This window comes from Trichoplusia ni, chromosome 15 (genome assembly GCF_003590095.1).
Source record: "Trichoplusia ni isolate ovarian cell line Hi5 chromosome 15, tn1, whole genome shotgun sequence".
Taxonomy (NCBI): domain Eukaryota; kingdom Metazoa; phylum Arthropoda; class Insecta; order Lepidoptera; family Noctuidae; genus Trichoplusia; species Trichoplusia ni.
Window position 1 is genome coordinate 10,601,691 of NC_039492.1, and position 24,650 is coordinate 10,626,340.

The 24,650-nt window shown below is 35.5% G+C and overlaps 4 protein-coding genes across 16 annotated transcripts; 2 read left to right on the forward strand and 2 right to left on the reverse strand.

Moving 5' to 3' along the window:
- The first annotated feature begins 485 nt into the window (after nt 1-485).
- Nucleotides 486-13,812, forward strand: LOC113501446 (cytoplasmic dynein 1 intermediate chain). 12 transcript variants are annotated; one of them, XM_026882580.1, is made up of 16 exons: nt 486-780; nt 1,491-1,621; nt 1,750-1,940; nt 2,163-2,290; nt 3,340-3,372; nt 4,982-5,002; nt 5,737-5,784; nt 8,271-8,441; nt 9,032-9,188; nt 9,979-10,233; nt 10,387-10,504; nt 10,667-10,898; nt 11,271-11,431; nt 11,617-11,757; nt 11,937-12,062; nt 12,335-13,812. In XM_026882580.1, the coding sequence occupies exons 2-16, from the start codon at nt 1,499-1,501 to the stop codon at nt 12,497-12,499; spliced, it is 2,070 nt and encodes a 689-aa protein (XP_026738381.1). In that variant the 5' UTR covers nt 486-780; nt 1,491-1,498; the 3' UTR covers nt 12,500-13,812. The 12 variants fall into 12 exon arrangements, with proteins under 12 accessions (XP_026738381.1, XP_026738384.1, XP_026738385.1 ...); XM_026882583.1 differs by having other exon boundaries at nt 8,304-8,441; XM_026882584.1 differs by lacking the exon at nt 5,737-5,784.
- On the reverse strand, nt 13,796-15,683 carry LOC113501449 (peptide deformylase, mitochondrial-like). Its single transcript, XM_026882595.1, has 3 exons — nt 15,194-15,683; nt 14,852-14,972; nt 13,796-14,687 (listed from the first exon to the last, which is right to left on the reverse strand). Exons 1-3 carry the CDS (start codon nt 15,527-15,529, stop codon nt 14,494-14,496), a joined length of 651 nt encoding a protein of 216 aa, XP_026738396.1. The 5' UTR covers nt 15,530-15,683; the 3' UTR covers nt 13,796-14,493.
- Nucleotides 15,684-15,972: 289 nt separating this feature from the next.
- LOC113501448 (3-hydroxyisobutyryl-CoA hydrolase, mitochondrial) lies at nt 15,973-20,744 on the forward strand. Of its 2 annotated transcripts, XM_026882594.1 has the most exons (6): nt 15,973-16,197; nt 16,331-16,433; nt 16,870-17,410; nt 17,750-18,024; nt 18,457-18,598; nt 19,251-20,744. In XM_026882594.1, exons 3-6 carry the CDS (start codon nt 16,870-16,872, stop codon nt 19,394-19,396), a joined length of 1,104 nt encoding a protein of 367 aa, XP_026738395.1. In that variant the 5' UTR covers nt 15,973-16,197; nt 16,331-16,433; the 3' UTR covers nt 19,397-20,744. The 2 variants fall into 2 exon arrangements, with proteins under 2 accessions (XP_026738395.1, XP_026738394.1); XM_026882593.1 differs by lacking the exon at nt 16,331-16,433.
- A 650-nt stretch (nt 20,745-21,394) lies between these two features.
- LOC113501408 lies at nt 21,395-24,643 on the reverse strand. The gene is made up of 7 exons (XM_026882539.1): nt 23,676-24,643; nt 23,283-23,586; nt 22,977-23,073; nt 22,733-22,840; nt 22,365-22,472; nt 21,834-21,893; nt 21,395-21,453 (listed from the first exon to the last, which is right to left on the reverse strand). The coding sequence occupies exons 1-7, from the start codon at nt 24,166-24,168 to the stop codon at nt 21,412-21,414; spliced, it is 1,212 nt and encodes a 403-aa protein (XP_026738340.1). The 5' UTR covers nt 24,169-24,643; the 3' UTR covers nt 21,395-21,411.
- Nucleotides 24,644-24,650: the final 7 nt, after the last annotated feature.

Here is a 24,650-nt window from a genome sequence, read left to right on the forward strand (position 1 = left end):
CACTTCGAAATAGATTTCCACCAATGACAATAATGACAGCAGAAATCAGGCAATTAAAAACGAACCTATTGAACAACCGTTCAAAACCGTTTGTCAACAGCAAATATTTTTTTTTAACTCACTACTTTAGATTCTTTTGAAACGAAGTTATCTTTTATCTCAGCATTTCAATTGATCAAAAAAATAAGTATGCTTCGGGATTTAAGTGAACACTTGCTTTATCAGGTATGTTTTGAATAATGAACAAATAATAGGAAACTAGTTTTCTTACAATGGTTTCAAATCACAACTATATAATTGCCATTCTTATAAATAAAATGGATGAAACTTGCGTTAATTCGTACTTTATAATTTCAGATGAAAATATAATCATTATAATAATATGTAAATACCCCACAGACCTAGCACATATTTATGATTCTTGAACTTTTTAGGATACCTAGAATGAACAGAATTTCTTTCTTAGGTTTTTAATGAGCTCGTTAAGGCAACACTAAACTTTTCTGCCGAATTGAGGGGAAATTGTGTTGATCGATACATTTTCGGTGTTTTACGTTAAACTTTTCGTAGACTGTGTAAACTTAGTTATAATATAAAGCAGTTCAACTGAGTTTTTTATCCCCTAAAATAATATATTGCAAGAACAAAACAATTTGCTGTTTTTGGAACCAGTGAAATCCCGTTACACATATTTCATTATTGCCACGTTTTGTCGGCATATTACATGACAAATTAGTGTAAAAATGTGTATTTGTATCTAAAAAGTTTAGTGAATAACAGGTAAATATTTTATGTGAAAGAAAAATAGTTTTCACTTGGTTCATGAATCACCTGCGCCCATGACATGACATCAGACGACATGTCTTATTAGAACGGGTTTAGTAAAAACAAACATTCAACTTGTTTTACGGAGAGATGTAAAGATTGTTGTTTGAAAAAATAGTTTACCCACCTTTTCTGTTAAGTATCAATTTATTTGATTATTTAACAGTTTCTTGAATGCTTATTAAGTAGCTAGTAAGGCCTGGCCTTATTTGGCCTAATGAATAATGATGTACTTTCGAATAAATACACAATAACTCGAATTATTTTTCTAGAAATATCAATAAAAATTACCTCAATTCCAATCTATTGACAATATAGCTATATACCTACCAATATACCTTTATATGTTTTACATAACTTACCTGCATACCTTATTTGATAAGTTATGTTTAGGTACACTTGCATAGAATTTCAAATTGGAATATAGATTTCCAAAGAATTAATAAGTTTCACACACTATTTTCTGCAATAGGAGACATTTACCATTAAAAAAAATAAATAGAGAACTTGTGCAAGTTACTTTAAAGTTCAAGAATAAAATTTATTATTCTGATTTATACTCCTTATGATTAGGTGAGAGTGATCATCTCTTACCTGTACTAAATGATAGGTTCATTTCTGTCATACTTATACTAAATTATACTTTCATAAATTTTCTTCATCAGTTACAACCATGTCCAGCATGTCAGACCGTAAAGCGGAATTGGAGCGGAAGAAGGCAAAGCTTCAAGCTCTGCGGGAAGAGAAAGATCGGCGCCGTCGGGAGAAGGAACAGAAGGATGCAGAGGAAGCACTGGTATGTTTTGTGACAATCTTAGGCCCAGTAGTCCATTTAAAGTTATTTAAATTAAAACTAAATAGGAAAGCCATAGATTTTCTTGCTGGGTTCGAACAGTTAACTTCCAATTAGTATACTATTTTCAGCAAAGAGCATCAACAGCGTCAAGCCTGGATAGCCGGCGTGACCTGGATGAGATGCTGTCGTCCCTGGGAGTGGCTCCTGTAAAGGATGTGCTCTCCTCTCTCACTTCCATAACCTCACTTACTCCACCGCAGACTGCATCACCAGATGCTAGTCTACCCCACACCGACAAATCTAGTTTAGTTTCACATGGGTATGTGTCTAAGTTACATCCATATGTATTTTATTTCTACAATGTTTGGAGTGTGAATTAAAACGATCCTGTCCTTTTTCAATTTCAAAAACAAATTGAAAATTTATGATGATCTTACCATGGTTCCCTAGTGTAAATTGCACTGTTCCCATAAATACCAATAAATCTTTTAATTAAATCGAAAATATGTACCTATATCTGAATTTCAACATTAAACACCAGTGGTCCAAAGAAGCTCCCGGCCTTGCAAGTGATGTCGGTGCAGTCCACAGACATTCCTCCCAAAGAGAATGTGACATATGCCAAACAGACGCAGACGACCGCGTCCGGAGTCAGCGAACTGCGCGATGGTAAGCTTTACGTGTACTTCATAAATAACATGTCGCTAGATTATTTTATTTTACTTTTTTTGTTTATTTATTTTTATTTAATTTTAATGCAATTTATCAAGTAGGTTTTATGCATACACATGTGTGTATGTTTGTTTGTTTGGACATTATACATGTTTACAGTGTTTGCCCATTACATTAAGGCAATTGGGTTACTAACCATAGTATGATTAAAGTTATTAAAACATTTTTTTTTTATTGAAGTAAATACTTTATACATAGTACATGTAACAAAAATAGTGGGTTTTGGATTGTTTCTGTGTGTACTCACAAATATATCTGTTCGTTAAATAACAACTTGAGAGTTTGCAAACCCATTTTTTATAATAATCTTTCTAATTTGTTTTAACTGTGATGTCTGGGTGTCGGTTTAACTGTATTATGTCATTTTCAAATACTAAATAGAAATAATAGACAAGAATAAGTTGGTACCCTTTTAACGAAGACAAAAAAAAGCCGTAATTTTTGGTACGTATTTGCAAATGACAAAAACCCCTTATAACCAACGACATCAGTAGTATTTTAAACAGTATTTACTTTTCACTCATCTATTTTAATTTGGCCTTTGATATGCTGTGTGATTTTATGTCTGGTTTCGACAAAAGTGGTCTTAACTTATTGCAAAAGGTAAAGACCAAGAAAAAGTAGTCTTAAACAATAAGTAAATTTATCAGAAAAAGTAAACAAATTTGGAATTCTATTTCTTAACTAATATTTTGGTTTTTATTAATTGCTTATACATATTATCACTAGAACATTAATACTGGATCCCATTCAAATAAACAGTACTCTTGTTACATAGCAACACAAAAGTTATAAAAAACAAAATGACTTCAGGCAGCATATTTTTCCAAAGTTTATTTATTTTCTCAGCTTAACACTGTGCCGTCTATCATAACCATTCTTAATATAATGATAAAAAGTAAATACTGTATGAGAATTGTGGTGCAATGTTTGTGTTTGTGCTACCATAAAAAAAGGCTGCTCTTCCAATGCATCACCGCTTGCAGGATACATGGAGGACTGGTGGCGGCCGCGCAAAGGTAACTTATACCTTATTAACATTACTTTTCAGTATATATTTATTTGTCCACGAATATGCACTTCGATTTCATCGTAGATCGCCATATTATTGAAAAATTATCATCAAACATTTAACTTAACAATATGTTGATAGTGTCTCAAATTAACGGCTATTAATTTTTTCAAGTATTTTAAGCAAAATTCAGATCAGATTAGTACCTTAATTTAAGTAAAGCTCATTAGTTTGACTACGGTAATGTCGCAGCTCGAATGTAGAATTAGTCTCCTACTTAATAAATGGCTAGACAATTCATGTTGCGTCTATCTAATATTGGTCCAAATTGTTTGTATCGTAATCGTTTAAATTTTTGTATGTAGATGTATAGTATTTACTTACAAATTATTAATTACGCGCTCCTCGACCTATTTTGGTGTTAATTTCAAAGTAGGAAACGTCCGATTTTTTGCTACCCAATTAACGTTCAATTAAAATTGAAACTTCTACGTGGAAATGTAAGTATAAGCATTTTTGTGTCCAAAATTTACAATTGGTAACGGCGGCCCTTGTTCATATTACCTACAGTAGTGAATATCTGGTAAATAGAAAATCATAACATTGAACATTAATCTGAAAACTGACTCATAACATAGACAGCACCAATTTACTAGTAACTTACTAAATCAGAACAATGAACCTAACAAAATAAATAAAAAATGATATTTAGACTACGTTCTTTGTATGGGGGCTAACTCTAGATTCATGCTGCGATCGTTAACCACCACCACATAATCGATGATATACATATTATAATTCACATTACTATATCCTAGTGTTATATTCGTGGACTGTTTGTCTGTAAGTCCTCACGTACAGCGTATGTAAACAATGCATGCACAAAGACTCGTTTACGATGAATGGAACAAAACATGGGAAATGAAATTGTCAAGAATTCGAAAAAGACTTTCTTATTCGCCTGAGACAAAGAAATGTAACAGATTATATATGAGGGTAGGTAGATGAATTCTCCATGTTCAGTTCCATCTGTAATCTGGAACTAATTTATTTTTCAATTCGTAATATGAATAAAAATACAAGTTCAAACGGGGTTTCTAAAAAGTTTTGTAAAAATTGTGTAACCGGGCGTCTAATTGTGTTTAAATGTGGGTTTGATCGAGTTTGACAAGTTTGTGTTATGTATGCTAGCCTCAAACTGACGTCGCAGTGCGCACCTAACACTCATCGTTGATGTGACCGACGATAGTTTGAACCCTACAGCCGTGGACTCGATTAATGAACTACAAACATACATAAAGCATTTACATTCTTTTTGTAAAGCAATAAGGTCTAATTTTCAATGTTTTGTAGTTAGCCGTGTTCGTCTAGGCCATGGCTTCATAAGTATTGCATGTGCTCATTACAAACTAAATGGACTAATATCAATTCATTGTGAATACCATACATTACATTGTGATATAGAACCATTTACATATATTTATGTAAATATGATAATATTATTATATGAAAACAAAAATATTGAAAGGTTCTTGACTTAGCCATTATTATTGTAAACTTATGTATTTATCTCCGCATAATAACTGACAGAATATTTTATTTTTGTCCTTTTCTAGCACACGCAACCGATTACTACGGTAAGTCATTATTCCGCCAGGACGCTTTCTGTCGTTTACCCCCTAACACTACCTCTCTCTGATCATGTCGGTTAACACGGTGTCGGTTGTATATTAGTCCTCATCTCGGTCTAGTTTTGTATATATTTAGTCTAGGTTATCCTTACTATCACGCTTCTAGATATTTCCTACTAACATTATTAGGTGCGGTATTCAGATTACTTGATAAATACCCAGAGATGAGCTGAACATTTTACCATTACCTCTCCATTTCATTTTATCAAGGAATCTGGGGCGTCTTGTCTTAGAGGGGGGTTTGAGTGACACTACTCAACTAAAACATCATCATTTGATGCACGTCTAAGAGTTTACACGGAATTGTGGCCTTCCAGAGTTCTCCACTAGGTCTCCAACCGGGGATCTACAATAACGGCCGCAAATAAACATAGTATACAGAATATAATGTGTATATCGATTATGGTGGTATTATGGGGTCGCCGTATCATTTCACGCTGTTTTACCCTTCGAGTCGACTAACATACACTGCACAGGTCCTAACACACGGACGCGCGCCTCGCCCGCGCCCCGCCGCGCCCGCAACCGACGCGCGGCGGCGCGCGGCCGCGGCGCGACTCGGTCATGCTGTAAAATATATAAGCACTAGCTATGTCTATGTATAGTTTGAAATTTTTATATATATATTATGGTCGAAAGATACTGACATTGTTTTTTTGTTTTTTTCCTCCCCTTTCAAGATGAGTACAATCTAAACCCGGGTTTAGAGTGGGAGGACGAATTCACAGGTAGGTTTCAATTCCGAATCATACAAACAATCATTTTTTAACTAAATATTGCCCTTCGTAGAGCCTGTGCCAATCACCTAGCATGGTTTGTTGTCTATCTATTCTATATGTAACGCTATTTATGATAGAGCTAACAAAACATAACGTAGCTTAATATATGTGTGTGTGGTTTTAATACAGGATCCTTCATTCCTAACGTAGTTGACGGTCAGACAGTAAAATACTAAAGGAGACCAACTCTCGTACTGCATATTCATAAGCTCTGTGCAGCACCATTGCAATATCATTATTTTCTTTTTTTTTATAATTTACTTAGTGCTTTCGATCAAAGTATAGTAATGACACGTTTACTGCTGACAGTCAGAAGTAAATAACCCACAGTACTACCTGTATTGCATTACATACATTTTACTCAGTTTGTCATTTATAAATATTACATTTACATATCCATAATGCATGTGACAGAAATACATGTTGTGTATATGCATGACAAATGACGTCATCCATATGTTATATCGGAGAAGTATTATTTTTATTTATTTTTTATTTAAAAAACATGTACCTCTCTTGTGGAGAGCTCGGGAAGTTATTTTGCATATTTTTAATATTCCAAAGCTTTCTGTCACCAAATGTTTAACGCTTTTAGGAAGTTGTGTGTTTTAGTTGCAACATATAGGATTGAAGTTGTTCAAACGTAGTTTATTATTACAGACACATTGATTTACTTGCTTGTATGTGTATTGAATGATATATTGATATACTTTCAGTTTCTCTGAAATAAAATGACTGAAATATAGACAAATGTTATGGGAAAAGCGTGATAAACAATTGATACTGCAATCAGAATTCTGTTTTGCTTATGTCATGACAACATCCATCAGTAAATAATTCCTGTTTCACTGCATCACCACTGGAGTACTAATCGCAGTATAAATAAACATGGCTTGTTCTCATTTTTCACAATAGTGTAGGACTGAAATATCATTAATATCATGTCATTATCTACCTATAACGAGAAACTGGAAGCTCATGAGAATATAGTTACAGTAATGCTTGTCTGTCTGTCCGTCTCTGCTGCACAAAGATGGTATGTAAAGTAGTATGAGACTGTGCATGAAATATAGTTATAAAAGGTATTAGATATAGCAGGGATCATAAGTTTAGATATTATTGCATGAATTACTTAAATCATAAGATGGCAAGAAAACTATATCCTATTGAAATTTAGAAATTAAAAAAAAATGGCTTTATGGTATGTCATGGACTTAAAACTATAGTGAAAACATTTAATAAATTTCAAATTGACCTTTGTTCATTATCCGTTTTATGATGCAGTTTTAAGAAGGTTATATTTAATTGTCTGGATTTAAGATTAGAGTCCATACAACAGCTTTTATAACTTAGTAAGTCAATGTACCATTGCTTAGTAGATACAGCTTGCTCTGTAAGCTTCCACATATTTCTAAATATTACTAATTCCCAGTAATTTACTGTAACTGTAGTCTCGCCTTATCATTGCTTAGGGATATAGCCATGTAAGTTTAGTTTGTTAAACCAACTATAGTTTATCAAACTAGTTATGTGGTCGTGTGATCATTTAACATGTAGTAATGACGCTTATAATAGCTAATATCATAAACAAGATATCATTTTTCTCTATTGTTTCTGTCGAAGTTAACAATGACATTGGAAATTATGAATAGAAGTCTTTTGTGGGTAGACTTTTGGCATAAAAGTTAAAAGAAATTGCCAGTAACCGATATTTTGCACATTTAATGATTATTATATGTGTTTTTTTTTCTAAATTGAAACACCAAGCCATAGTTTTGCACCTGTGGAATAAATACAATTAAGAATTTCTTAATTAGAAAATAAACAATATTAACTTCCTTCATAATTAACTATTGTTAAGTCTATTCATAATTTGCTTTGACCAACTCATTGAGTTTACAAAGCTTATGTGTAAGCAGCTTTATAATCAAATAATACTATAATCATTAAATTAATCTCGCAATGTTAATCGCATTAAATGTGGATAATCTTGCAAACTGTCATGTTTACGGAACTTTGGAAGATACGCCATACTTTGATCCGTGAAATAAAATGGCTGCTTACATATAATTGTAAACTATTCCAGTAGGACATTCATGTACACACAGTAGTTAGGTTTAGATACACTTGTAGAGCAGTAGTTATCTATTTTTCATTATTCATCACAATCTACGTTTTATGAAGTTATGATGTACGAATAAATTATAAAATAAAGTATATTTTGAAAGCAATTTGTTGTTGAATGTTTGTGTTTAAAATAACTTCATGAAATTATAGTCTCAATTTTAAGTAAGGCCGATTTATCAATCGACATATTTCAAGATACGATACAGAAACTTTGTAAGTCAACATAAAGTTGTTAAGCACGCATAAATCAGCCTTGCTCGTTCGTACACACACCCCCCCGGCAAGGGCCATTCTTATTCACCGTCCAGTGCTTACATTCGACGGCGACGGCGCTCGGCAAGGCGACGAAGAGGAGGCGGCGTTCCATGGCAAGCTCCCGCCCGGCATACTGCCGCACGGCCTGCCCACCGTCAAGGAGGTGCAGCCCGCCGTCACGCAGGCGCCGCAGGAGAAGAAGGATGAGGAGAAAGAGAAGAAAGGTTAGTGGAAACACTATATCTATTTATGACAGTGTCATACGGTTCTCATGTGTTTTAGGTAAAGGCAAGTGTAAAAACTATTGCACTAGTTTGCATCGCGTTCCCGTGGTCTCAGGTACGAGGGAAATGTGAAGCACTACGGGGGTTTAGATAATAGAAGTTTAGCGATAGCTCTCCGCCTTCCCAAGGATAGAGAATTTCTATGAATATTGGCCCGGGGAAAAGGAAAGATGGTAAAAACCTTTGACGGTTAAGAATAATGAAGGCACAGCCCTCAGATAAAACATATCTTCTGTTCTATACGATGCCAATGTTTAGGATATTTTCTAAAACAGTGGTATTTGCTAAAGAGAGGTACACAACAGGTTACTTGAACTATCTAACAAACCTATTACACTGGAAAATATTGTTTAAAAAGTTTCTGTAGATCCAGAGATCTTTTTACAATATTAGTATCACCACCAATGGCCACAGCATCTTTAATAGATGATGATTGCAGCGTCTTTAATTATATTATTTACGTACAGTATAGATCAATTGAATAGTACTCCGAAAAAATACAACTTTCGAATTTGTTAATTGTCGTTTAGTTCGTGAGCTGAGTGCGGACGAGAAGCAGACCATCATGCTATCGCCGGAGTTCCAGCGGTTCATGTCTAAGGCGGGGCGCGTCATCGAGCGCGCGCTCGCCGAGTCCGTCGACATCTACACCGACTACACCGGCGGCGGCGACAGCGAGAATGCACTGTGAGTTGTTTCTTATTCCTTCGTACATAAAGTCTAGATGGGTTAGAAAGCTCGTGGCTAAGCTGCAACTGCACAAGTGGATCGATCACAGTTTAAGTGGTAAGCAATCTACGCCTGATATGCTTGGCACGTTAAATTGTGGGTCCCGGCTGTTAATAATAAATTTTTGACAGTTGTGACGGGTAGCCTGAAGCTAGAAAAGTCTGACAACCAGTCTAACAAGCAATATGATCTATCTTGGCTCATATACACGTTTCAAATTGAAGATTTATGATATTGTGTTTATAGGTACGAAACTGGGTATGAAATATATGGGTAAAGTAGAAGTTTGAAATAAACAGTTTCTTTTTTGCTGAATTAATTTATTTTTATCTTCAACTCCTGGTCCTAGTGCAGGGCAAAGGACTAAAGTGTTTTTTTTTACTATTGAATTTAATAACGGTTTTAACTAACGTTTGAATGATCTTAAAAAGTTACAACATCTTCAACTGATAAATTGAGTTATGATCAGATTTTCTCTTCACCATTTAAAACTGGCCACTAAACACAATCAGGAACTTTTAAAAGCTCACTAAAATGAGTTATTTAATATAAATTGAGCAATTTCCTAAAAATGGTTTGTGCCTGTTCTCTGACTAAATTCATAATATTTTTTTCTACATAAGTGTGGAAATTTCAAGTCATTTTAATAATAAAATCAAAATTTCTGGTTTGTAAACAACAAGAATATTACAAATAAGGGTATTATCTTACTAAACAAGTAGAAAACTTACTGTGTAACATCCGTCAGGGACGACAAATCAGACGCCCGCCTGTCGCTGGTCCGTACGTTCTACGACGAGCGCTGGTCTCGCGGGCGCTGCGTGACGTGCCTGGACTGGTCGTCGGCTCACCCCGAGCTGATGCTGGCGTCCTACCACAACAGCGAGGACGCGCCGCACGACCCCGACGGCGTCTGTCTCGTCTGGAACACCAAGTTCAAGAAGACCACGCCCGAAGATATCTTCCACTGCCAATCGCCCGTTATGAGCGCTACTTTCGCTAGGTGAGACTTGTTTGAAAGCTATCGGAAAAATGAAAAGGTTACAATAAAACATAACATACAAAAATACAAATTTCATATTTTACACAAGTACTATAGACCGTAGGTAAATCAGCCTGTTAGCGGCATATTTGTAACAAGTTTTTTTTATTGTAGGTTCCACCCGAACTTGATTCTGGGCGGCACATATTCAGGACAGATAGTGTTATGGGATAACCGCGTACAGAAGCGTACGCCTATACAACGCACGCCGCTGTCTTCACTTGCACACACTGTAAGTACATGTTATGAATCTTTCTAATCAAAATGAGGAATTAAACTTTATGAAAAGACCCAATTATTACAACGTGATCTTTATCAAGCGTTTGATTCTTAGAAGAAATCTTAGGAGTTACGATTAACAGAAGCAGGTTTTAATGAATAACGTTGCGTGCAGCACCCGGTGTACTGCCTGTCGGTGGTGGGCAGCCAGAACGCGCACAACCTGATCTCGGTGTCGACGGACGGGCGCATGTGCTCGTGGTCGCTGGACATGCTGTCGCAGCCGCAGGAGACGCTGGACCTGCAGCATCGCCAGAGCAAGGCCGTGGCCGTCACGTCCATGGGCTTCCCGCACGGCGACGTCAACAACTTCGTGCTCGGCAGCGAGGACGGGAACATCTACACCGGTACTGATCATCATCATTGAGTCCTCGCTTGAGTATAATATAATAATATAATTCGCCTTTAATACTAAACGAATTCAGTAGAAATCTCTCACTTCACTGACGGACTCGTCAGACTTATTACACTTTCATTTTTACGTCCTGGGTTAAAAAATCAGTATGCGTATTGTTTCATGTAGTCAAGTTAGATCTCCAGTAATATATCTTAGAGCAAACAGAATGACATGGCTACCGAACGGCGCATGTAATCATGTCTGACCACAGGGTTGTGGGCTGACCTTGGCTTTTAAACACACTATGTTCTTGCTCTGGAAACCTATATCTTTGTAACCTATATGTTCCGTCTTGTGTGATATGTATTGTGTCCCTGGTCAGGCTGCCTGTACGGGCAGCGCGCGGGCGTGGGCGAGTGCGTGGAGGCTCACGCGGGCCCCATCACGGGCGTGTCGTGTCACGCCGCGCCGGGCGCCGTGGACCTGTCGCACCTGTACCTCACCTGCTCCATGGACTGGAGCGTCAAGCTGTGGAGCCAGAAGGTAGGCCCCCACTACACCACTCTGCAATATGCCAAAGTGCGTTGGCATTCTACATCTTTCTTCATCCAAACCTTTGCACAACGCAAACTAACTCCAACCTTATCTGGACTAATGTAGAACCTTTGCTCCACCAAAAAATATTGCTTAGAAATAGCCATATAATTTACCACATTTTGCGTCATCAGGAGAACAAGGCCCTGTACTCGTTCGAGGACAGCGGCGACTACGTGGTGGACGTGCGCTGGTCGCCGACGCACCCCGCGCTGTTCGCCGCCGCCGACGCCGCCGGCAAGATCGACCTCTGGAACCTCAACCGCGATACAGAGGTATGTTTCAGCGATGTGCAGTCATAACATAATGGTGCTTTTGTGTATGAAAGTAATATATATAATAAACATGTAGCCATACAAATTATATCAGCTGATGAAAATTTAGTCAAGTCCATTGCTGTTGAGAATTTACTAGCTTCATATTCAAATGTATTAAAATTTGGACTTGTTTATAGGTTCCTGTGGCTTCAATCCAGGCGGAAGGTGGCGTAGCCTTCAACCGCTTGTCTTGGACGCCGTCTGGCACTCACATTACAGCTGGAGACGACGCCGGCAAAATATGGGTGTACGAACTCGCTGAGGTAAACGTCAAATGATTATAATGATTTCGATGCAATGGTGCTGATTATTGTTGTTGTTTTTTTTATATTATTAAGGGCCGATTTTTCAATCGCCAGATAACTTTTATCTGACGAATATGTTTGTCGTTTTGACTGCTTTTGTATAGAAAATATGTCAAACGACCATATTTGTTCCTCAGATAGCAGTTACCTGATGATTGAAAAATCGGCCCTAAGTGAATAAAATAAATTTTGTTGGTTTTCAAAATAAATAGCAAGTTGTCTTTCCGTAGCACGTGTCTCAGCCCCGTCACGACGAGTGGAGCAAGTTCGTGTACACTCTGCAGGAGCTACGCAACAACCAGGCGGACGAGGAGACCGACCGGCTGAGCCTGGCGGCCAGCGGCCCGTCGTCGCTGACGTCGCTCACCAGCCTGGCCAGCAACCCGCTCAGGTAACTGCTGCACCAGCACGCGCGACACTGGCCCTTGTGACTCCACGCCTTGGATATGCTAGTGTGATGCTTATGACAGTACTGAAGAGCTGTCCTAGGTGCTACTGTTACAACTCGATTATGGAAGTACGAAGAACACGCGACACTGATGTGTTAGCTCAAAGATTTGTAATATGTAATTTTGCACAGCCATTGATTCATTACAGTATTGGCTAGGACACAAGAATCAAGAAATGTTTTGTATAAGATATGTTACAAGTTTGTTATGTGATGTGTCTTAAAAGTAGGAAAGAATTAAAGGTATGAGAATCATGTGTGCTTGGAGATCAGCTAATAACTTATCTGATACAAATTAAAGACTTTGTACTAAGTATTACATTAACATGTTCAAGACTCATTATTGGAGGGATATGTAACAGCAGATAAGTACTTCTGTTATGCAATGATAGGAATCAGGAAATGTTTAGTTGCAATATACAAATATACTACATAGTTTGTATAAACATATTACGCACTAATAATTAGATAGAAAACATACCTTATTGCTCTTCTAAACTTGCTTACTCCATAAGAGAAATAGATGCATAAGTAGTGTATGAAAATTCCTACTTTAATAAGTGAATAAGGCTAAGAAAATCTCATATATTTCGATACTGTAAATCATTACCATGCTTGACTCCAGTCAAACGCAATTTGCTAATAACTGTATATTATTTACACAAAGACACTAAATATTGAATGTTGTAACTAAACACTATTTAAAACATCTCTCTATGAAATTAGATAGAAGAACAAATATGAATGTTATAATTTAAATGTTAGATTCAAATGATATGTATATAAGAACTTAAAAGCAGCTTGTATTTAACTTATACGATAGTAATGCGGCACAAGATAAGGGTGACATGCGAGAATTTCTCAATGTTTAACTAGACATAATAAAAATGGATAGCAATGAAATAAAACCGCAGGCGGGTCTATTGGTCTATGTAAAAGTATTTACATATAATTGTAGATGTTAGTAGTTCTGCCACTTGCATTTATAAACTCAGATGAGGTACTTATGAGATGTCTATTATCTTGTGTCACAAACTAAAGATTAGGAATATATTTTCACCCTGATACTTACTAGATACGACATGAGAATGTAACAGGTTAAGCTAGTTTAGTTTTGTGTTATATAACTATTAGTTATCTATATTCATATCGCTAATATTTATTAAGTACAGGTACCTATCTATAGTATTACTCAAAACTAAACAGATATTGCTTTATTGTAAAGGTTAAATCAAATAAACAATTGCTTTTAACATAAAAGTTTCTTTATTTGTAATGTTTTTCCTTTTATTTTACAATTTTTTTGTTACTGACTAGTTAGACTATCTATGCCACTAAATACAGTCGCATGAGAAAAATTTAATACTAACGAAAGCTCCATTTTTCTTGTTAAAACATTGAAATCTTATACAATCATTTAATAGCTCAACATTTCAACATAGTTAATTTAGTTAGTTACACAATTTTGTTTTGCGACTGCATAATAAATAATGTTTGGGTTCATATTTTACCTTAAATCTTAAACATGTTTTTGATTTATCAACCAAATAGTCAAACACTGTGTCACTTACAATGGTGATGATATGACGACATTTAAACAAAATTTCTATAGGGGCTTTGCCAGTTCATACCCGAAACATCATTAAAACTGAGGGTTTAGTCAAAGCATATTTTGTAAGTTACAGGCAACAGATTTTTTTTAAAGACATGCATTGGAGTGAATAGTAAAAAAAAAATCAAAGTTTTGGAATTTTGACATGATATTTGTTTCGAAATGAAGATTATAATGCTGTCATGCTGTCAACAGAAAACTGACGGGTATTCATGCTAAATGTTTATGTCCTGTCACATCAATGACCAGTTTTCAGATGAATAGCCATTTTAAAAAGTGGCTTTTTGCTGTGATTGTCATTGGGCTAACATTCTTAAGTATAAAATAAATTAATGGGGACTTAATGGTATTGCAACTTTACCCTTTGATAAATTGACTTCCTTCCAACAGGCGCAGGTAAGTGTTTTCCTGTCCATGATGTCAGTGTACAGCCTTCCATCCAAGTGATCTATCTCGTGTTGTACTACCCTTGCTGTCCAGTCTCTGAATTTTCTATTAAATGAATCACCTACGGAATCCAGAGCTGCAAAAATTTGTAAATTTGAATGATGATAATCATGTTTTAAAAGTGAAATGCTAAGTAATACCAGTGTCATATTTGTAAAGAATATTGATCCTCTAGGTTTATTTGTTGTAGTTGTACAATACTAATACTTTTGCAACATAAGAATATTCTGTTGATCTTACCTGTAACCTCCACACTTATGTATCTTGGCACCTCAGCTAAGTACCCTTGTATGCTTTCACATCCTTCATTGTGAGATACTTTATGGTAGTCTAATACCTTTAACTTTGGATTTATAAAAACCTGGAACAACAATCAACCAGTTGTGATATACTAGACTGCAATTGCTACACTGCACTACAAAGCTGTGCAATTATGTTTTTCATAAATTAAAAAAACAATGCTGTCTGGTGTGTTGGGGAATAATGATAACAACAATAAAGATGTCACTATTATTCATGACCCTTTAAAAAAAAGCAACCATGCCAGGTTTCCAGACAGTCACTGTTGAGGAAAGTACTCACAGAGAATGGTATGACTTCCATCCCTCGGAGTCTTATTAGGTCTCTACTAACGCCAAGCATTTGTTGATGTGTGAGTCTCATTGCGAATATTCTTAGGTTTATTCCAATTTGAGGCGCGGACATTCCAATACTACCATATTTATCTATAACCAATTCTAGTTTCTTTATTACGTCTTGAATTTCTCTTGTTTTGATTTTATTGATAGGAACTAATTCCGAATTTTTACGTAATATTGGGTCTCCGATTTGTATGACATGTTCATACGGTGGCAAAGAGACACCGCGTTTAGGCGATAGTTTCGAGTACCAATTAAGTATATTTCTTGCAATGCCCATTTTGTACTTGAATGTTGAAATTAGGAAGCCAAATTGATTATGATTTGAATTTGTAAAATTTTGCTGAAGGTTTTAGGTTATCATTAGGTACTGCCTGTTGTCTGTCGTTATGGAATGGAATCAAATGTTATGTTGTTATTTTCCCGTATGTCACCGACAGCTATTTATTTTCATTTCAGGGTTTTCACTTCCAGCTGAAGTTTTTACAATTGTGTAAAAAGTATGAAAGTAATGTTATTTTTTTTTAGAAATAATCAGAAGGGGTTCTTGATGCCAAATCTTATGATAGTTTTTACATTAATTTTCCTTCACATAAGACAGAAATAAGTAGAAAAGTGTGTAATTCTAATACTGCGACCAAGCAAGAAAAATTGGATTCGTAAAACGGATCACTTTTAATGTCATTTAAATGTCAACTACGGGCAAATTGTAAACACTTTTTTATTGTCTTTTCGGACTTTACCGGACTGCTACGACCGGTTTTTGGGTAGATTTATTTATTGAAATATTCCTTTTTCATGACCACTTTATAAAAAGCAGTGCATTAAATACGAAGTGGTATTAGTAAAATATAAGTATTTTCTTAAATGCGTTGCTTTGTTATCGTTAGATAAGTACAGTGATTTTGGCGAGTTTTTATAGATAACGTTGGTTTTCGTAGGTCCAAAGTAAGTAATTATGCAATTAATTTTATCTGTAACGCAATTATAATACATGTGTTGTCTATATTTGTTTAATAAATGTGCTATTGTAAGTTTCTTTACTGTATGATACATGTATTGTTGTACACTTTGCTTTCAGCTGAAAAGGTGCCTGTGAAGGTTAAAACTTGAAAATTATGATTGAAAAGATACTGTCATTAAATTAAATTGTTATAAAGAAGATATTTTCATGATCGAAATAAGTTAGTGTGATAAATATTTGTCAAATAAAACTTTGCAAAGTCTAAGAACAATTGAGTACAATTTTCTAGTTCATTTCATAGTTCATAGGGTACACGAATATAATTTGTTAACCAAATCACTTCATGTGAGGAGATAGTATATTGATGAAAGTATAAAAGAAATTATGTATTCCAATATTTTTTTTAATTAATGCAACATTATAGGCACTGGTGAATGGGTTTTCATTGGTAATGGCCATATTATTTTGGTTAAATTGGGAGGGTTATTGGGGAAATGGGAAGGTTTTGGATATAGTTATAAAAAATGACAATTAAGCAAATAAAATTTTATTTTCAACATTGAAAACAAAACACAACAAATCATGTTTGTGCAAAAGTTTGTAGACAAATAATATTTCTTTTAAACTAGTCTTTCACCATATTTTTCTCTCTACAGATGTTTAAAGTAAGTGTAAAATTTACACGCACAGCTGCACACAGCTTGAAACGTACAATGTCTAGTCAAGAGCAAGATGTATTATTTGAGACACTGAACAACGCTGGGATCATCACACTAAACAGACCTAAGGCCCTAAACTCACTCAACTACTCTATGGTAGCTAAGTTACTTCCCCAACTTCGTGAATGGGAAAATCAAAAGACACTAGTGATCATTAAGGGGGCTGGTGAGAAAGCATTCTGTGCCGGAGGAGATGTGAAAGTAGCTATAGACAAAGTTGAAGGCCCTCGGTTCTTTAATGCTGAGTATAATGTAAACTATCTCATTGGTAAATATAAGATCCCATATGTTGCCTTAATCAATGGGATCACAATGGGAGGTGGGCTAGGAATGTCTGTGCATGGCAGGTACAGAATAGCCACAGAGAAAACTATGATTGCCATGCCAGAGACAAAGATTGGATTGATACCTGATGTTGGTGGTTCATACTTCCTTCCGAGATTGCAGGTCAATTTAGGTTTATATTTGGGTCTTACTGGTGAGTAATAATTTATTGCCAACAATTACCATATGCCTGTAAATTCACGCAACTTTAAATAATACTAGTACTATTAGCAGTAAATAATAAATACCTTACTGGATTATTTCACAACTACATGCTCTATTTAGAGCATCTTTTTTCTAATTAGAAGATAAAACAGCCAGTTGCTCTCACTACCCATTCTCAAAAGTTTTTATAGAAACTATCATGAGGATGATTCATTATGGTGCAACCGTTTACTCACGCGTATGTATCGGGATTGCCCGACTAGTTTCGGACCCAATCGGCCGCCGCATCAGCTCATGATTAACTCAATATTTTTCAATACTTTTCTAGGTGACAGACTAAAGGGCAAGGACGTCGTGAAGTCAGGAATAGCGACACACTTTGTCTCCAGCAAGAGGCTGTACGAGCTTGAGATGTTGTTATCTCGATGCACCAACAATGTGGAGATTGACAACCTGCTGAACAAGTTCAATGAGCCCTCAGAGGAATTTTCTCTGGCTGACAACATCAAGCACATTAACTATTGCTTTGCTGCCTCCACTATTGAGGAGATCATTGAGAGGCTTGAAAAGGTTCAGAATGATTGGTCTGTGAAGACTTTGAAGGTGAGAACTAATACAATATGAGTTGGAAAGATTTTGATGAATAAAAACTAATTAGAATCGATGACTATGAGAAACGATAAAAAATGTTTGCACTGTAGATTAAGATAAAATATACTGCATATATGAATTCAATTTGACACTTACCACAGCTTAAAAAATTTAAAAATAGGGTTAGGGCGTCATCACTCTTGTTCTCCGAGACTTCAATGATTACTTAATACGTTTTACTCAAATGGGTAAAGAGAAATGCTAAAAGTTCTGCATGTTTCATCTTAATCTGCCGCGCTAATATTTGTTCGAGTTAGAATGCAAATTTTCAAGCTGGGTTTAATGAACGCTTTTTGATCCCACGTCATGATTTTTGTAGAACGTTCGTTATAGTAAGTTTCAATCGATATCGTCATGTATATCTTAAAGCTCGTGTGGTTATAGACCCTCGGGCAGATGTGTCCGGGCTCGCTGAAGCTGACGCTGCGAGCTCTGCAGCGCGGCGCGCAGCTGTCGCTGGGCCAGTGTCTGCAGATGGAGTACCGAGTGGCCTGCCGAGCCACCGAGAACCATGACTTCCCTGAAGGTAACTAGTCCTATAGAACTTTTTGACTTATACAAAACTTTAGTGTCACAACACAGTGAATAGACAACTTTATCAAATATAAGTTCTTTATATTTAGGGTGACGTATCATAAATTATAATATTAATATTTATTTTGTATGTACAATATCGGCAATATCTAAATCATAAATTGTGATAATAAATATGTTAGCGTTGGGAATGGAGAGATAGTGATCAGACAGAGGAGCGATACTGTGACATTATAAAGTATAAAAATTACTTACGTAATGTAACTCCCAATAAAGAGATGGTCGCATTTTGGAGCTAGTAGTATAACATCGCATTTTATAATTACTGTAGTTGTAAGGTTATTAAGCGTTTCTACGCGATTTATCGTATAATTTATTTTTACTTTTAGTCCTCTCTAGCTTTCCATCAACATATTTTCAGCAGATCTATATAGTTTTGCCTTTGTGCAAACTTCGAAAGTGTGAAACCTGCCTAAAAACTTTACGTATTCATTGTCTTGTTGAAATTAAATGCTACACCATAAAACCAGTATAAAATCCCAAACGAACGTCATAGAATAACACCATCTTTAAACTGCATAAAAAGAACATTAGATCGGCAAATAATGAATACAAATACGTTAAATATGTTATCGCTATAACAGGTGTGCGAGCGCTCCTCATTGACAAGGACAACAACCCTCAGTGGAAGCCGAAGACCCTCGCCGAAGTGGACGATGACTACGTCGAGAGTTACTTCAAGAAGCTGCCGCAGGACAAAGAGCTGCAGTTCTTTGACTCGAAGTTGTAAAACTATACAGGGTGTGTAAAAATGTAATGTTGTAACTGGGTACTGATATGTTATACGTATTTGGGCTTGAGTTTTTAGAATAGACGATTAACAAAACACAAAAAATGATGTGAACGCAAACTGCAAATGCGTAATTAAACACTGAGTTGACTTTGGCAGATAGTCAGGCATTAACATAAGTATTTCACATTGATATGATTTGCAAAATTAAGCTCTACTGCCCCTGAATTTAAAGTTCAGTTTCAAAGTCAGTGTTCCATCTAATGCGGTATTCAGAACACATTGGTGAATTTAAATAATTCAATTGTTGTAAAGTTATGCAATGTCCCTTTATATTTAAATTACAATAAATGGCATTGAGTGACAATTGTAACATCTTTTATAAATGTCATGAACTCTAGGAAAGTCGGTTTTATATTTTTTTTTGTTTACAACTAAGAGATTTTTATAATTCATTGCATATCCCTTGATTTATATTTGTTTTGTTTTGTTTTATAAAATAAAACTAAAGTAATGAACGAAGTTACTTTCCTTATTGGAAAAGATTAAAATATTTATTTTTTTACTTTTTTTATTATTGGGTACTTAATTATTGTAATTTATGACGTATACATATCAGTAGCCACTGTCTTCAACCAATAAATGTTACTGTGCCAGAAACTGCGGTCTCTAATTAGTTGCAATTGTAAGTCTTCCAAATGAGTTTCCTGTACCGAAAAAACAGTATAAATCATAGGTTTATTGAAGGTTCTAAAGGCAGGAGGGCCGCTCCGAATATTGTAATACGCTGTTTTGGTTTCATGGTGTAGAATTAGGAATTTTAGGCCTGTATAACAATATCGTGAATAGTTGAGTTGTAACCTTATATGATCATGTGGTGTTGATTTGATAAATTTACATTTACTTGATAATTAAAACAAATGCGTTATTTTCACTATTACGCTAATAAGTTAATGGGTTCCAATTGAAAATATGGGCCTAAAGAACAATTGATAATTGGCAAATACTTGTGAAACAATCTGGGAGAAACATGGAGAAGAATATGTTACTTAATCATAACCTATTTTCAGCATCTACACTTAGAATATCTAGATGAGTTTAAGAAATAATCGAAACAATTAAAAAACTCATATCGCCAATAGTTAAAGCATTTACCACCTCCATGTGCAAAAACTCTGCAAACAGAATAGAAAAGCTAAATGGTACATTGTAAAATGAACCTTATTGATAACAATTAAGTGCAATTTGTAGATGGCAATGCCAAGTACTTTACACTTTTATACTTACGTAGGTTATTAGTTTTTGTAGAAGTTAGTGTTTGTATGCGAAGGTGGCAGCCGACTAGCCCTATGAAAACGTTACGTGCCTTTTTATATTATTACAAATTTATATATTGTTCTATACAAGTTAAAACTTAATGGAACAAACATATTCCTACATGCGTAAGGTTAAGGATGCGATGGCATTTATTTTGATTTGTTTACGAATTTATACAAGAACTGTATTTACTATTTTGTATGTAAAATTGTGGTAAAATCTATATATTATATAAAGTATTTGTTGTCTGTTAATCCAATAAAACAAACATACTCTTTAAATTTTCTTTTATTTGAAGATATTTGCTATATAAGTGAAAGTTACTGTAATTGTACTCTTTCTATGAAGCGTTAATGTCAAGTGACTTATTATGACCTCTACTTCTATTTATGAGTATATTGACTGGCCTGTTGGTCTAGTGGTTAGTAACCCTGACTGCTATACCAGAGGTCGTGGGTTCGATTCCCACCCTGGACAAATGTTTGTGTGATGAGCACGATCATTTGTTCTGTGTCTGGGTGTCATTCATCTATAATATGTATGTATTTAGAACTATATAAGTATGTTTATCAGTGGTCTAGTACTCATAACACAAGCTCTGCTTAATTTGAGACAAGATGGCGTTGTGTGAAAGTTGTCCAATATTAAAAAAAAAAAAAAAGACGTGCTTAAGAATTGTAGAACATTTTGTCTGGTTTTTAATACATTACTGAAAATACAGAATATGATGATTTGATGATCTGAAACAAAAATTAATGCAATTCAGCGTTTGTTGAATTAAGTTATTCAATAAAACATCAAGGGTTGTACAACTTATTCTTAAGTCACTTCTCTGTACTTTTGCTATATTCCGTACAAATAAATATTATTATTATTATATTAATAAAAGGGCCTACTGTTACATTTAATATCCCTTAAAGCACACCAAGCTCTTGTGAAAATGAAATGGTGCGGCGCAACACCAAGTGCGAAGTCGCTTACCCACAACTGCAATAATTATTAAGGCCCACAAAATAGAAAAAAAATGGATCTACAACTGGTACACTTTTCATATTAAGAACCTTTTACAGTTTTGAGTGCCAATAAAGTATTGAGTATTCAATTACAGTTGCTGACTCACCGACACGTATGATTGATACGACAGTGGAATAACTCGAAGTCCAGTCAACACCACCGGTTGCTGGAATCAGATTAAAACCGCTACAAAATAGTATATGTTTAAGTTTTTCTTTCATGGTCTTTCAAATTACTTTTATGCGATACTGTTAAGCAGTACGTAACTACACGGAACCAAATTAAACTAAACGCTAACGTTCGATTTATTACCACAAGCCAGATCAACCAAACAAGCTCCGAAAACAGTGCTCCATGTGGTATGATTGTTAAATTGGATACTCCAATTAACTATATCCAACGTGCTGCGAATGTCATATTAGGTATTATTAACTACAAATGACAAACATGTTATTGGCGACGAATGCATATTGTCAACTGTCAAGTTACCACTGTAGTGAATATCCAACCTCCCACTAAATGCAACGCTAAATAAATTGTTAATATAAGCTTTTCTACAAATTCATTAAAATACATTTAAAAAAAAGCTACACGACTTTCTAAAGACGAAATTATAGAAATATGAATGATAAATTACCTGTGCTTGCATGATGGCAATGACGACCAGTTTCCTAACGCGAATCGAAGATCCATGGTAGCAATTCTCCCAGCCCGAAGTGAACATAGCTGTCGGTAGGTTGTTGGCCTGTGTAAAGATTATCTAGTTAACTTTCAAGTTGCTCTACCCCTGTTAAACAAGCGTCGTTCGTAAAACTTTATCGCTGATCGAATCGTAGAAGTAAAGTGGGGTGCAGTCTTTTTGAAACGGAAACGAAAGAAAATTTCCTATTTCACACATGGTGAGAGACGAGCATATATCACTGAGTGATCGATCGCCGTTAACGCTTGAAAAATTGTTATTATAAATACAGTAGGTACATAATTAAGTCGGTATGGCATACTTACTTCCACAGTTATATCGCCGGCGTTCCACATGAAGAAGCCGGTGCTGAACATGATTACGAAGCCTGTAATCACCAGCGTCATTACGTTTGTCAGAGTGCGAGGAGAGTTCTGAAAACATTTGATCATTTATTTACTGCAGGTTTGGTTGCATGCAATTATTTGAAATTTATCTTTGATGGCGATCTATCATAATCTATCTTAACAAAGGACCTTCTTTTCCTACTTCAGTATTTTTTACAGTTACCATCATTTGGATCATCATCACTGTCAGCAGAATGAGACTGAATATGATTTGTCCGCTGAACACGTCCGCGCATATCGTCTGCACTTGATTCGAACACCTGAAGCAAAACAACGATACGAGATTTAGGTATATGAAGATTTTTAATAGAAATACATCGCCTGTGAAAATTTATTTATTTGTTGAGGTACAGCCTGATGTCTGTCGTACAGACTGAGGGGCTTCACTAATATTATTCCGATTTTATCCTTTAGGCAGGGAACCCTAACAACTGCCACTCAAGACAAAGGTATTAAAACTTTGACTTACTTCAACGTTTCAGAATGAAGCTCAATCCCAACTTTGAAACCATTTTCATATGTTTGTTCTTTTTCTTCCTGAGTGAAATCATTTTTGTCTTCAAAAGTTTGATTGAGGCTATTAAAGTAGCTGACTAAGTTTTTAAACTGGTGACTGACCGAAATTGTCAAAGATATGACCAGAGTGTACACCGAAAAAACCCGCGACAGGTATATCCACCAAATTATGTAGAAAATACTCCTTAATACATTGCCAATGACAGAGTCGTCTTCAACATCGGGCCACGCTGTGATTATCGTAGTAAATGTTACCCCTGGAACAAAAGTTTTAATATACACATCCTTAAACAAGACTCAAGACAAGAAACGCTACAAACGGAATCAGCAATAGTCGTCATCTTACCTGACCGGACAACCCTGAGAACAGCTTGCATACCATACATCACCATGGACATGAAACAGTTGATTATGAGGGCCAGCGAAAAGAATTTGGTTCTTGCTATCATTTGCTCTTCGATCTCAGTGTCATTGAAGACCTCCTTCAGCTCTATTCCCAATTTGTGCATCACTACTCTTATTTTGTCCCGTTGATAGGCCACGCGGACTCGAAACCCAGTCACAATAGTGTGAGATATGATGAAAAATATCAAGTCCGAAAATTGTTGTTCCGTCAGATTCTTTTGAGTGAAAAATGATAGATATTCAGATATGATTAAAACAAAGACAGTTATGTTGCCGGCTTTACTGATGGTTTTTATTATTTTCGTAGAGTTCCATGGCAAGTCTACATTTTCCACCCAAAAGTTAGGTAAGCCTAAAATGAAGCCGAACTTGTTGAGATTAGACAGAAATTCAGTTGTTTTCGTTTTCGTATAAGGACCGTGAAAGGAAGTCATAGTGGTGATGGTACCACATCCGCTATCAAGGAGTCTGTGAATCAATTTGTAACTTAAGCAATGGTAAGCATTGCTTGAATTATTGCAAATTGCACTTCAGAGCCGTACTTACACATAGGAGTGTAAAAAGACAAGGAAACCTTAATATCAGAAAAAAACAGTTACTTACAAGCACTAGCTCTTACTTTCCACATAGTAAATTGTCCATCTATTTCTACGTATCACAACAATTTTTTTGTACCTAATTATTTTTTTCAAACTCCAAACCATCTTACAAAATGGAGCATAGCAAATACGTCTCTGTAATTACTAGGAATCAAATTGATAGTTAGTCTTAATAACGACCAATTAATCAATTGCATGGATCATGCAGTAATTGGAATATAACTACGCTAACTAGCCATCAAATTACCTCTTGGTAATTTGCAGAAGCAATTTTACCATACATTTTACATATGAAAAGGGGTTATTGTAATTGCTCA